General features: G+C 40.6%; 1 protein-coding gene across 2 annotated transcripts in view; it reads right to left on the bottom strand.

The window, feature by feature from the left end:
• Positions 1-13844, bottom strand: part of NUDT14 (nudix hydrolase 14) — a 65476-nt gene extending 51632 nt beyond the window's left edge. The window contains exon 1 of one of the 2 annotated variants that reach the window (XM_030002844.2): positions 12947-13844. In XM_030002844.2, the coding sequence (XP_029858704.1) occupies positions 12947-13603 (657 nt within the window). In that variant the 5' untranslated portion in view covers positions 13604-13844. The remainder of the gene's footprint in view (positions 1-12946) is intronic. The other variant, XM_030002837.2, reaches the window with a different exon arrangement.
• Between the last annotated feature and the right edge of the window lie 1755 nt (positions 13845-15599).

Genomic DNA, 15599 nt, shown 5'->3' with positions numbered 1-15599 from the left:
TTACAACGTTATACTCAATATACAAATTTACCTGTTTCCCCTATTTTTTCCACATCGTGACTTCTAGCTCAGTTTGTCAGAATATGTAATTCCTGGTCAAAAAGCACTGAACTGCTGCAACTCAAATCACTTTATTTTCTAATTAGAAAAAAATCTGTTAGCCAAATGGCTTTAGAGTTTGCCTAAACTAGGATTAAGTAGAAACAATGCAAGTGAAGACCTGACCTTACCAATGAGAGGAGCAAAAATACCATTGCATTCAGCAAGGTTGGAATTTCAAAAGTTTATAAAAATACATACTAAGGATCTTAGTGTCTGGCCCTTCCTAGTCCAGATCCATTATATGCTAACCCTTTTTATGCAGTAAAACAAAAATACTACATCCATTCCAAGTTCACAAATAATTATTATAGCTAACTAAAACATCAGCTAAAATGACAAATATCATTGACAATAATCCTTAAAATAATAACACCAAGCTAGCAAATTCTATGTAGTTGATTGCATACATTCATGTGCAATATTCATACTCCTAATTTAAATGATTTTGTACGTCATGAAAATCTTACAGAGTCAGTCAAATAATGTTATGCTTTTTGATGATATATACCTTTTCAAAGCATATCATGTGCAGAAAATCCAGTAATTACAGTCATCACATATTAGGCTCTTGGCAAAAACAATTTTCTACATTAAGAATCAGATCTAGAGTCAGAATCATGCATGGATGTAGCTGTTTAACTCCAGAAAGAACTCACTAATTAAAACTGAAACTACAACATTGAACATTTCTGAAATCTTAAGATGGATAGTGAATAATGAACTGTGTGCTTTATCAGCTTGCTGAGGAATTCTTCTAGTCTTTTAAAACAATTGTTTGTATTTGCTTACTAAATATGCACCTTGATCATATGCAGCATGACATATCAGAACAAGCATTTGGCTTAAAAGAATGAAGCTCAAAGTCTCAGTGGAAATGTTTTCTATGCATACTTTTTTTTTCACCTTTTTTTTTAAATTGGATCTACACACAACTCTAAAAAACACACTATTTACTGTCTGGGAGGACTGTAGAGGGAAAAGAAGGGGACAGGAGAGGGAAGTGAGAGGATCAGCTTCCAGAAGAAACACTCACGCACTTACTAGATGATACACAAATGCACTTTGCACACACTGAACACATGAAACTTATCTTATACGCTGCAACACAAAGAAAGATAACTATTTCAGAAATACGTAAGAATTTGAAGCACTAGGTAGTTAAAAACACCAGAAGAAGGCATCCCTAAATAGAGGGGAAATAAAATTAAAAAGCAAGTAACCACCACCTACATTTTTATGCTTGTGTACTTTTCCCTCTGTACATTAGGAAAAAAAACCCTCCTGGAAAAAAAAAAAAAAAATCTTGCTCACATGCACACACACAGAGGGTCACAAAAGCTATGAAGGAGATACATAACACAGGTTCCTGCACAGATGACAAGCCATTAAACTTTCACCTTTAGGTAGTTATGATGATCTGATGTCTCTTTTATGATATCTCCCATTTTTTTTTAATTAAAATCTACAATGTGTTTAACAAGCAATTCTTCTATCAATCTTTGATGTGTTTTACTTATAAAGCAATGACAGTTTTCAGTTCAGTCTCCTTAAAGTTCCAGAGAAACCATTTTCCACTCACTTGCTTTGAAAGCCATTAAAACAACTTGATGAAGAACAGCAGCAGGGGGCTAATAGAAGCCAAGGCTTAGTAACAATCTTTAGGTTTTTCTCCTAAGACTTTCTCACAGACCCTCCTCACAAAGATCCTCAGGGCTTTTCATCCTCTCCTTTCTCCCCCCCCCCCCCCCGCCCCAAAAATGAGTTCAAAGTGACGGATGCAACTAGCTCCAGGTTTTGCTATTTTCTTAATTTCACTTTTACCTCTCAATTTTTATAGACTCCACTGAAATCTGATTCCCATAGCAGTGGTCATCTCCTCATCATCCTCCCGTCGGGAAAAAGTGATACACAGAAAGATTCAAGAAGTAACTTGGGAACATCTTCTAACCTGTCATCTATTCTGAAGAGACCACTGGTACAGAGAAATGTACCTGTTGCTTAAAAGTCATATACAAGTGGCATTCAATTAATTGGATTAATTAGTGATTTATATATGTAGTTCTGTGTTTTACTGCAGTATTTCTGAAACCTTCATAATGACAGTGACCCTGTAGCAGTTTAAATCTTGGGATATAAAGTAAAGAACTATGCAAGCCAACTGCAAATAATCTTCAACAACTCTTTAAAAATGGGACCTGCCTCTAACAAATGGTAAGTTCTTTGATTACAGTTTCATGCAAATGTAGAAATCAAAGTTTTATGGAAAACAGAACTATTAGCATAGTACTTATGCTGATCAGAATCACTAAAGCATACTTTTTAATCTATGTTTTGCTGTGCTCACCACCATTTTAGTTATTATTATGGCCACTGGAAGGACAGTCTTTGTTGATCACTAATTTTGGGGAACTTCTGGAACTCCAGAGCTCTATGGACTCTTCAGTTGCTGTATTCAAGCGATGCCGCTGTGGTCAAAATACTGCACATGGCATTTCAGCTACATGAACAGCTACTTCCCTGAAGCAGGGCGATAGGACATGGCTGTTCATCCCAGATTCTAGTTACAATCTATTGTTCTTTTAAAAACTAGAGCTACAGTTGCAGTACGTGTGGCTAGGAGCAAACAGGGACTAAAGGAGCCAGATATGTGTCTCCTCATCTTGAGGACAGGGGCAGCACATATGAGAGATTCGAGGTCAGGAAAGACAGATGGTGGGCATTTCCATTATAGCTAAGTCACCTCTTGTCCTTACACCACTGAGCTTTATGTTTTCCAATTGGTGACTCTCACAGTTTGTGTTTCTACTTTATTTTAGCAAGCTCATATTTGTAAAACAAACTGGGAAAATACACTGTGGAATAAACTTCTAGATGTCTGAGAACAAATCTTATCGATACTTTCTCAGAGCAACGCCAACAATCATACTTTCTGCATCTCCCCCTTCTGCTAAAGTAATACACTGTTAAAATGTTAATGTGAGATCTGTTTTCTAAATAAGATTTCCTTGGGGAAAAAAAAAAAAACCAAACCACATAAGAAATTCTAAGTCAGTGAACTGACATACAGTCCTGTCAGTAAAGACACAAAAAGCTTCTGTTGGCTTTCCAAGATAATCATGTCATAAATATTGGAAAAGGATCCATCAAGAATATAACCTAAGGAAGTTTGAGAAGCACAGAAACAATATCCTAAGGAACAGGAACAGTTATGTACAATTTTCTACAAGCATATGATCACTTCACAGAATTGAAAAAATGTAAGGCTGGAAGGACCTCACAAGATCACTAGTACAACTCTCTTAATGGTGGCAGGATCAAACATATGTTATGTGAGTGCTATATAATACATTCCAGATCCAGAATATGTGTCTAAGCATTATCCAGTCAGAGCCTCCATTCAGGCTGCTCCATCCTTCAAATTTTTCTACCATTTGTGCAATCTTGGGTTTAAAAAAATACTTGCAATACTATATATGTAATAGCACTGTAAGACTGTTATGCTACAAGTACATGACCTAGAGTTCATCATGCATGCTACTGCAGAATAACCATTTAATTAAAGTTACCATTAGCATTACTTCTTTCTGTATTAGTTTTCAAGTATTAATGCTTACTTCTCCAGGAGGGTAAACTTTTCTTTTCTGATATTTTCTATTTTCAGAGAAAGAACATCTCTCACCTTTAGGAGTTTAGCCTCATTTCCCTATAATGTATTCATCACCGCTCAGCACATCTGTCCCAGCAAATCCCATTTCCTGTTCTATTCATGAGGCTCAGCAACCTGGAGCTTTAGTGATTGCCGCCACACTTTTCCCATGGCCTTCTCACCTCTCACCCCCCCCCACGCACCCCGCTCCCATTGTTTATCATCTGTTCTCCCCTGCTGCAAACTGCTGTCAGATGTTCACTTATCCCTAATCTTACTCACTGCCTTTGATATTCTTTCTAATCCAACAACCTGTCAACTGGGGCATCAGCCCATGTCCAGACCAGCTGCTCTGTCACAGGCCGTAAGATTCCCTCTCAGCTCCAAGAGGTATTTAAAGGATTTTGACACAGCAACCGCAACGTGAAACAAATAATTAATGCTGTTTTGATCAGTGATCAGGGCTTTAGTGTGACATGAGCTGACCACTAAGAAAAACTGAGCTTTACTTTGTTTAAACTTCAGTAAACTTTAGTGTTACTGTATTAACAAGATTTTGATCTATGTCTGAAGGACAGTACCAAAAAGCTAAGTTCTTTAACTTGTTTTGGTTAAAAATTATGAAGAATAATTAATCTGAATGCAAGTCAGAGGGGCACTTAACTTTATATGCCTGCTGTGTAAAACATGCGTATTTATGCAACATCAACTTGTGTAGAGTTTTCAAAGCACGGGACCTGACCTTTTATGAGTTACAGCTGAAAATACAAATGTATTTTAAATATGGCACCAGCTGAGATAAAATTGTTATTTAAAACACACTTGTATTTTCAGGAGTGTAATAAAGCGTAGTTTCAGCCCATATGGACCATCAAAACCAGACATTTTAAAGAATATTCCCATTTACAGAAAATGTCTAATTTCCATAATATTCAGATTTGCTATAAACACTTAAAATGCTACAGTGTTCATCTGCTTTAAAACATACCAAATACACATAATGTCATAGCTGAAATTATGATTCAGATGACAGATTTTTTGTACTGGGAAAAAGAAGTTTCTGCTATTTAAGCAAACATATGTATTTTGATCCAAACTGAAAAACAAATAAAGCACTTAGTTGTTGAAGAACATGAACACTATTTTGTTTCTCAGATCTAACTGCAATTACTACAAAAAAGACGGTACCAAACAAGTCAGAAAAGCCTACTTTATACCCTTCAGTAGTTGTATTTCACACACACAAAAATATAATAAAATCTCAGTGATGGATTTTATAACATGGTTCATTCACTTAGAACTAAACCACTTTTATTCTTAGGGCTTGTCTACACCAGGGCATCAAGAAAATGAATTTGAAATAAGTACCTTGATGAACTTGAATTCTGCTAGTTAAACTCCATTAAACCCCTGTGTGGACACAGTCATTCAGTTTAGTTTACTGCTCCCTTAGGGCATGCACTGGAAAGTTAACATGGATTAAGGTAGGGTACGAATTCAAAGTGCAATCATACTTTGAAAATGGTTTAACGTAAACAGAACCAGACTCTTTGTTGTAGAATGAGACATAGAGCAATCAGGAAAGTCCTGTGTAGACAAGCCTTTGCAGATGAGGCTACTGGAGCGGTATTGTCAAAGCCAATGGTTTTCAACCTCTTCATCTGCAGACCTGGAAACATCTTCCAGTGAAGCTGCAGACCTTGGTAGCACATTAAAATCTGCTGATAATTGATGGGCTTTTCTTAGTTGACTCACATGGATGACCTACAAGCCCCCAGTAAGCTATGTATCAGAACTTGAAAAATACTGGTTTAAGCTAGCTACAACTTACGTACCTCCTCCTAATACTCAATCTTAACTTCATAGCTATTGCACGGTAACCCAAGCAGTCTAGTTACTGATGACATTAAATGAGATTTTAATGTTCATTTATGCAGGTGTAGACACATTTCAGCCCTGTGCAAGGATGCCACAAAAGATGCTTTGACAGAGCCTTATTCTTTCCAATAAGTGACATTTGCTGTCATAAGTTTGTTAAATCATAATATGACTGACCTAAAAATATTAAATTTTGTCACTGTCAACTAGTTTTCATGTATTTACTTCAAAGAACCCTACATTCACTTGTCAAAGCATGCTGGATAAAGAAATTAAGACTAATACAACATAATATTCACTGAAACAAAAACAAGCACTAGAGTTGTTTTCAACTACTACTCTTATTAACTAATTCTTCTCATTTCCCCCTTTAGTAATTCATAAATGTCTCATACAAAAATAACTTGTACAAATTTCCAGAGTTGAATTCAAGGTGTATGGCAGAGCCAGAAGCAGATACACGTAGATTCCTTAATTTCTTTTCTTAAACCTGCGCTCTAATTGCAAAGAACACTGTTTCTCTCAAAGGAAATTATGTTCCCTCGGTATTTAACTCCCTAATGCTGTCATTGCAAAAACTTCACGTTTCTTTTCTTTTACCCATATAAAAGAATTATACTGCACTTCAACCATAATTCCCAGTTAACACAGCAGCAGTCAGATCAGTCAGATCAAAAATCTGTCTTATCCAGGATCCTACCTCTGCCAGAAGCCAAGATGCCTAAGGAAGACTGTATTGTTAAAATACTCTCAGCCTCCTGCAATTTGCAGGTCAGGGACTTCCTGAGCTAGAAGCACTATGTTTGCATTTAAGATTAATACTATATACTGACAACAAACTTGACAAGCTGAAGAAAATGAGACAAATTTTGCAGCAAAAATGGCATCTCCTTTTATTGCACTACTGCTTTGAAAAAATGAACTGCAAATAAATGTATTACTCAGTAGCATATTTCCTACTACTGGAGCCTTTTGAAGATTAAACAGAAGACTGACTTGTTTGAACAGGTAACTTAAAAATCTGTTTACTCCCTCAACAGCATCATTTTTAACTGTCAAAATGGAAAAGAATGTTTTATGTTTATAAAAAAGCAGACGGAAGTTCCAGAGAACATTTTAGGCAGCTAGGCATGTTCATGTTCCTATTACTGTATAAAAAAAATTTCTGAATGTAAAATCAGATTGTTAATATTATTGCAACACTGCACTGCTTTGCTTTTTTCCTCTTCAGAGTTTTCATTACATTAATGATACAGGCCTCACTTCTTTCTGCATGCATACATATTTTAATCTCATGACATCTCCAAGACAGTTAAATTGTAAGGCAGAGAAACAGAGTGGTTGCTCATGGTCACAAAAGAAAGCAGTAGCAAATCTAAGATTAGAAATAAGAAATGCCTTCTTCACTGATGAATTGCGCACTACTCCCGAAGTACATTTTCTACCCATTATAAAGTTCATGATGTGTTAAAATCTACAATAGTCTTGAAAATTACTTTAGAATGATGTAAAACTCAAGGAGATTATAATCGAATTACCTGAACACTGAATGAAAACATCATGCATTAAAATGAAATTGAAGGGAGCATTTTTCATGTCTAATTTCAAAATTAATGATTCTAAACATTAAATCAATAGAGGATATGTGATGCTCAGGCACTGGACTACTCTGAAGTGTGGAAGGAATGTGAAGCTCACAAAAGAGCAAATAGTTCCAATTTACCACTACTGACTTTATGGTTCAGTCGATATGCACGGAGTTTTTGAGGTTTATCCCACATCATTGAAACAGATGCCCATTCACCATTCCACATATTCGAATACAAACTCACATACATACTGGGAAAATTACTGACAGTTGATATTAGCAGCAAACTTCTGAAAGTTCCTGGGCAGAATGCACATATATGTTTATACAATGCAAGGAAACAGTGGCAAGAGCTCCCTTGCCAGAACAACCTTTAAAAACAAAGCTATAGGAGTCTGGGCTAGATCCAGATATGTGAGCTCTGGGCAAAAGTTTCTGTTGCAGCTCAAGATATATTCCTCCAGCTAGATGCTTCCCCCCAGCTGATGCTCTGCCGCCCCTTGAAGGATACTGTCCCTAGCACAGAGGTCACCAAAGTGAACTGCAAAGGCAATTCACTTAGTTTTATGCAAAGCTCAGTAATTTAGCTTGAAGGGCTGATGGAGGTGGGTTTGAACTGGAATGGCAGAGTAAGAGCTGGCATAAAACTGCTTTCCTTTCTGCTGATTCTCAGAGGGTAATAACTGCTAGCATGGGGACAAACAATTGCATGCAGTAACTTCTTAAATTACTACAAGATTCACTACAGCTCTGTCTGTCAAAGCCCTGTGTTAGAGTCCAAATCCAACATGCAGAACTACTGAAATCCCTGCTCAGGTACTGATTTGAGAAGACTACATTGAATCCAAGTTCCCAATTGGATACTTAATGCTGCCCAAAATCCTAACAGCTCTGCTCAACTGTTAGTACTCAGAGACTACTTCATGACTTAGTCTCAGCAGAATTCTTAAACTTGGTATTTTTTTTGTCTAATATATGGGCCAGTGCCTGGCTAACACACACAAAAGAGAGCTTGAAGATTTACACACAAATGTGCTTCCCAGCAGTGAGCACACTCTCCTGTGATGTGGGAAGCAATATTAATTGAAGCAAGATCTTGCAGCCTGACTCTACCACATCCCAGGGAAATGCCCTAGCCCTTGGGCATTCAGTTAATCTCTCATTAGCCATCCCTCTGGTCTCTTGAATAAATTATTTATGAAAAGCAGAAAAACTTCAATAGGAAAAACTGAAAAGAGATTTACCATGGAGTTCCTGGTAAAGAAGCTAATTCTTCAGGAGGTGATATATGTTTAAAAAAAAAAAAAAAAGCCCCTTTAGACAACAAATCAATTTGCACTTTAGGGGCAAGTGCACATTAAAACTACCCAGATGCTATCCTATATGGGAGATAAATTAATTCTCTTCTTTCAGTTACAAGCAGAACAAAAATATATAAACAGGGTTCCTACTGACAAAATGAAGAAGATATTCATCAGGCTACATGAGGTACCTTGTCCATCTCTTGCCCTCAGGCCACTCCACTTAAAATAACATAGCTTACTTGACTGAGGTGCCCATCTTGAGGAAGGGCTGACAGCTGAAAATCCCAAGCAGAAAGTGAGGTCCATTTTGAGGAGCTGTTAGATGCCTATTTTGAAGAACACAGTTTTAAACTGTACCTTACCCCTCCCCATTGGCCCTAACCAAATCTGCCTACAGCTTGCTGAATTCCATGACTCCTTTACTGCACTTCCATTTCTATCTTTGCACTATACGAAGACAGAACAAATAATTTAAAAAAGTGGTTGGTACAGTGATTTGTCTGGAGAGCCAGGCTATTCCCCATAGCTTGGATGCCTAACACTAAGCTGCATGTTGCCTGAACCCGCATGGTTCAAAAGCTAGAATTCTTTCAGAAGGGTGTACACCTAATTTTACACTCGATAGGAAACATTCAGAGCTCATCACTTCCATTTAAAATATGAGTGGGCAGAGGAATAGGAAGATGAAAGACCTCATATGAAAAGATCTCATGACCCTGTATTGGAAGAGCAGATCCACCGTGGGCATAAATTGCTGTAACTTCAGGAACTCCTATGACTTATTACAATCCTCACTACAGCTAAATAGCCAGAAACCAACATTTTTCTCAAGGTCTTTTGGCAGAGTATTTCTATATGTAACCAAATATAACAGGTTCAATCCAACGGACGACTCAAGCTCTTACAACACAGGAAAACTTAAGACTCAAGCACAAACCTAGAAAGACACTGATGGAGTTTTCTCTAACATGATAGTAACCACTGACTTGATTCTAAGTGCATACAACTCTGTTCGTGCATGTGCCCACAACTCCCTGCCTGAACATCCAGGAAAACACTCAGCTGGCCAAAACACTAATCCAGTCTTTGGGCCTACAGTTTTGAATGTGTTAGGTGCCTCTGACGAACAGGTAGGAGACCATCTGAGTCTGGCTCCACTCTTGATCAGGTGTGACCACAATCTTCTTCACATGCATAACCTGTGTGGGCTTACAACAGTATTTACTCAGCATTTTGTTTAGATTTCACTACCCCTCCCCCACCCACCCAATGGATCCCTTTCTGATGTCCTGCAGTTTTCTGGTGGTCTGTAAACCTGCTAGAAGAACAGTGGTTTACAACTCAGTGGGGTACGAGTTGAACGGATAAAATCTGACCAGTAGGGTAAACTGTGATACAAATCAATTGTATCTAAATTTATGTTTAATTGCTGAAGACTTAACTGTTTTAGCTACAGCGATGGGATGAAAGTTACCTCCAAACAAGTAGCATAATTTTTAGATTAAATGTCTTAGAATCAATGCTGTAATGTACGTGTTCATGATTAAATGTCTAGGAATCAATGCTGTAACGTTAACTGTTCATGAATGCTTAGAAATAATCTTAAAATCACATTGTATGTGAAAAATTCTTTCAATTTCTTGTTTGTACAGAAAAGCAATAGTTATAAAAACCCAAACGAATAAAATAAAAAACTCTCATTCTATATACATCCTTGGACAGAGGAGTTATGTTGAAATATCAGTGTCTATTTTAGGAATGTATCTGTTTGAAAATAGATTTCAAAATCTCAATCTTCAAGGCCCAAATTATTCTTCATCAATATTAAATAAACACAAAAGTACGCATCAATGAATCTTCTTCAGACTGCAGTGAATTATAGAGGACATGTAATAGCTTCACAAAAATACCTGTCAGACCGCCCCAAGCCTTCCAATTACAGCATGATGCCACATACTGCATAAAGTAAGTATCCAAACTGATCTCAGTTTTCACAGTGCAACAAATGCCATTATTTAAATTTTCCTCATTCAGATTATTCTGTTATTCGGAAAGACTTTTTTATTAGATTTGGGTTAAGTTCAGCAAGCACGTGCAGGGAATTCGTGGAAGGGGAAACTAATTTAAGATACAGCACCAATTAGGAACTGAAGAGAAGAAAAGTTTCTTTTTCCAGCTAGTGAATAAAAAAAATGTTGGACAAGGGGAAGACCTCCTCAGCATAAAACCATTAAGATCAAGGGCTAGATTTTGGAAATAATTTTCAGTGTTAGATGAGTGTGGAATTTTCAAAAATTCTTAAGCAGATCAGACACCTAACTCCCTTAGATTTTAGACACTTAACCGTTTAGGTATTTAATGGGGTTTTCAGCAGGCCTAAATGCCTTTGAAACAATTAGTTAAATGACTAAAAATATTTAGTATTTCCTCTGGTTAGTAAGTCAGGTTTTAAATGCAAAATGTGTCTTCAGTAAATGTAGGGCTTGTCCCTCAGGTCAGGTGCAGGCAGTTGTGCACTTGTTGAGCTTATGCACTCAGTAGGCCTGACCCAAGCCAGCTTCTGTACAGATGCCATATAAACTACATTTTCACGTTCATTTTAAGACAGTGCTGTAGCCAAGAGAAACAATCTCTGCCCTCAACCAGCCCCCAAACACTCATCCCTAACCACCATATTACCACCTCCCCTCTGCCAGCATAAGCATTTGAACTGAGGGACTTTCTTTAGATGAAAACTAACTCCTTTTTTTGGCCAGATTATGTTTGACCTGGACCAGATCCCTGACCCAGCTCACTATCTTGCTGCACAAACACTTGTGCAAGCAGAGGAAGTAGCAAGATGTGCAGAAAGAGCAAGTCTACTTCTTTTGGTGGCAATGCTGGTATCTGTCAAATCACAGCACGTGACCAAACACATCCTTATTTCTTCTTTACCATACTCATCACATTTAAGGCACCTGTATTCAATTAAAAGTAATTTTGTAATACTGTTTTGTACATTTTAATTAAATCCCATTTTTCATGCAAATAGAGCATGACTCAGAAATGAAAATGAAATTAAGAAGCAAGACTTGTCACTTATAAACTAAGCCAGAAAAAAATTCAGAACATGAAAGAATGTTCTTCAGGTTTTCTTCTGATACCTATAAAGAAATAATTAATTCAGTGTAAAGCTTTCAGCTGTTCACGAATCAAAATGTTTTACTTTTCCCAACCAATTAAAAGAGAGCTTTCTTCAGGAAAATCATGTACAAAATGTATCAAAAAAGGTAAAAAAATCAATTCATCTGTTTTGATGCAAGCTATTTCAACCCTTGCTTTTCCTTTTCTGTATCTTGTCTCACTGTTGGACTTACACCTCCTCCATATACATTCCCTCTTCTGCCTTTTCAACTGATGCATTTAGAAGCAAAGCAAAGAAGGAATAAGAGAAGATGTGGTCTGCAGCATGCATTTCTAGGGCTGTCCAAATTCTTCTGTATTTCCACTTCCACCCCTCTACCTGGGAAGAAGCTCACCCCGGACCAGCCAATACTGCATCATCAGCTAGAAAAACAAACGCTTTTGTGCATGACCTCGCTCGCAGAAAACGTTCGAGGAACATGCAGCACTGTACGCTGCGAGAAGCGACTTTCCTTTCACACCTTGCATTCCTGCCACTGTTGGAGGTACCAGTTCTCAGGGATGCTGTGGAAGGTGACTCACGTTGATACAAACATGACAAGGAAAGGGATTTCCTTCCTTGCTTCCCACTTGCCGGCACCGAGGCTGGCCTGGCAGAGCAGCGGCCTAACTTGTCGATGTAAGTTAACAACATGCCGCGCTGAGGGCTGGCCAGCAACGGGCTCGATCTGCAAACTCTCAGCACCAAAGCAAGGCCCAGATCAGGAGATGCCCCGCTCAAAGGTGAACTGAAAAACCAGAACGGGGTTCAGGAGACAGCCCCGGACCCCGGTGAAGCAGCGGGCACCCGGGGGCACGGCGTACCCGTGGAGGAGCCGGAGCTGCTGGCACACCCCAAGGCAGTGCCCTCCACAGCAACCGATCTTTCGGGCTACCTCCACCGTTCACCCCGCCGGCCAGGGAAGGCGGCGGCGGGCGGGCAGGGGCAGAGCAGCCGCCTGCGGGGCGGTGCCGGGCGGTGCGGGGCGGGAGGGCGCCATCAGGCTGAGGCCACGCTCCTCCGGCGACACCGCCGCTGTCCCAAAATGGCGGAGGCGGGGGGGGGGGGGGGTGTGACAGGACACCAAAGGGACCTGCGGGCCGACCGGCCCTTCTCCTTCGGCCTCCCGCCTCTGCGCTCCGCGACGAGGCGGGAGAGGGCCCGGCCGCAGCGGAGGGAAGGGGCGGGGGGACGGGACGGGATGGCCCGGCCGTGAGGGAAGGGGCTGGGCGGGCGCCAAGGGGCGAGCCGCCGGCGCCACTCACCTGCCGGTAACAGAGGCGGAAAGGCCGCAGGTAGAGGGAGGAGGTGCAGGGTTTGAGCGCCAGCTCCTCGATGGCCTCCATCCCTGCCGGGGGCAGCGGCCGCCAGAAAGTGGAGGAGGAGAAGGAGGAGGAGGAAGGGGAGAGGCGTGCGCAGCCGCTGGCGGCCGGGCCGAGGGCGGCGGGCAGGGCCGACCCCAGCCGGGCAGGGCCCAGCCGAGCCGGGCAGGGCGCGGTGCGGCCCCGGTACGGGCAGAGCCCGCGGCGGTGCCCGCGGCCGGGCGGCTGCCGGCTGCAGCGCAGGGCCGGTTCCCCGGCGCGGTACGGAGCCCGGCAGCTCCCTCCCTTGCAGGCCGGTCGGCTGGCCGGCCGGGGCTGCGGCGCCCGACTGCCCGCTTCCCTCTGAGGAGAGCCGAAATGCGGGGTTTCACCCCCAAAACGGGGATGCGGCAGCAGCACACGGGGGCCTTGTCGCCTGTGCTCCGCAAAAACACTTGTTCGTGATGCTGTTTTCTCAAAAGGTTGGCGAGTGTTTTCCGGGGTTAGTTGATTTCCACACGTTACACCAAAATTCATGGGGTGTTCCTGCACTAAATAGAAACCGGGTCCCCTCCTCTGAAGACTTGATGTAACCTGGTGCTGAATTTTGCCACGGGTCATCCCGATCCTGGACGTACGTAAGGTTTTGCAGGATGAAGACCTTGCTGTTACAAGCACAATCTCTTAGGTCTGCCTGCGTGATGTTTTCATGTCAAAATGGGAGTTGTATGAGTGGTGTAGAAAATGCAGGTACAAATACAGGTTCATTGGTAACCTGCAATGAGTCATTCGGTGCTTCTCAAACTTTCCCTCTCAGGGTCAGCTTCCCATTGCAGCCACGCACCCAGCCCATGGCAGAAGAATAAATGCAGCTTCATTAGACTCATCTGGCTGTTTTCAGTGGCAAAAGTTACAAAATAATTGCCCCCTCCCCTTTTACTTCATTTTTTTAAACAAATCAGTATTAGATTTAACAATTTCCTGATTTTCATAGGAGTTTGATCATCCTTATGCAACATTGGCTTAATTTCTCTTGGTGTTTTAATATTCCTGATAGTGATTTTCTAGATGTATGAGCAACAGAGCTCACGATTTGTCATGGTTATTATATCTCTGATTTGTATTCACTTTCCATGCAGATGTTCCAGTGTACAGCTATTTTAGTTACTATATAAATAATTTCATCAATATATCAACCACACAGAGAATAATCTGAAATTTCTTGCTTCTGTTTCTTTTTTTCTCTTCTAATCTACTTCCACTGCATCACTAAGAAAGTTTATTATCTTGTCGTGTGATAGTAAGAATCTTGGCAGTATGGCTAGAAAGAAAAGATCCGGCATTTACTAAACTCACAAGTAAATGAGGCAGCACTTACATTGCAGAATGCTTACTATCAGTTCTGATAACGCAAGTGACAAAAAAATGTTTGGTGGCACTGAAAAGTGTGTTTTTAGAAGTATATTTGCAAAGCTATCATAACAAATAGGCAACTAAATGTATTTTTTTAGCTGACTTTGAAAATACCTGTGTAACTCCATTTGCATCATTGGTTATATCCCTATATTTCTGTTTTTTCAGAATGATCTTGAGGTCATTCAGAGCTCCTGGGAACTTAAGCTGTATTTTTCTATTAAATTATTTCAGTCTTCCAAGTCCAATTCAAGTATAAACACAGTTTCCATGCACAGCAAGTTTACAGTATCTCTGTTTGCTTATGTTAAAAGTTACCAGGTACCCAGATCGGTTCAGCCAGTTAGATTGCCCTCTTCAATAAACATTCTGACACCACTTTAAGGTTTTGAGTGTGTGTGTGTTTTGGGGAACATGTCATAGCATGTGATGGATTGCTTATTCCATTCTTAGTCTTAGGTGGGAAGCTTTTGGGGTTGTGATGTGTCGCAGACCTGATCTTGCTAACATACCTGGAACAGTTGAGCGCAGTGTCGCAGGAAAACACATTTCAGGGTGCTCTATTGTTACAATTGCAATTGAAAGTTGTAGACTTCTTTATCGGAAAATGTTCTTTGTAATTATGCTAGCTGAACTAAGGATTTAACAGGCTGAAATTGAGGAGCTGCATTAGCGTTACTGTTTTACAGGTGAAATCTGAGTGAGAAAATAAATGGGAAAAATATGTCCTGCATAGTGGGACTAGCATTGAGCAGCTGGACCTGAATTTCATGACAATTCTTCATTAAGGCCTAGATACCCCATGCAGCAAGTGGCTTTGCCTTTGTTAGTCCAGGAATACTCCTGGGAAGGAAACGCCCCTCAGCTCCCACTTAGTCCAATGGACAATAACGAAGGGGAAGAACTTACTTTTGGATGGGTGAGCTGCACTCCTGCTTTCCTGTTCCCCTGCACCGCTTTTGTGCCTTGCCTGTGCTGACTGGTGCAGTGACTCTGACCTGGCTGTAAATGCACTGGCTTCACAGCAAGAAGTACGAGAGGATACAATGCAGAGATGCTACTCAGCAGCTTGGCTCGGGGGTCGTGAGAGCTCTGTTCACACATAAAGTCCCACCAGGGCAGACGTGTCTACCATGCACTCACCACTTCTGCTGGAGTAACTTGATTCCGAAGGACATTGAGAGACCAGGCGTGTTTGCTCAGG

Source organism: Aquila chrysaetos, chromosome 2 (genome assembly GCF_900496995.4).
Source record: "Aquila chrysaetos chrysaetos chromosome 2, bAquChr1.4, whole genome shotgun sequence".
Classification (NCBI taxonomy): Eukaryota; Metazoa; Chordata; class Aves; order Accipitriformes; family Accipitridae; genus Aquila; species Aquila chrysaetos.
This window is presented reverse-complemented; position numbering and strand designations above follow the sequence as displayed.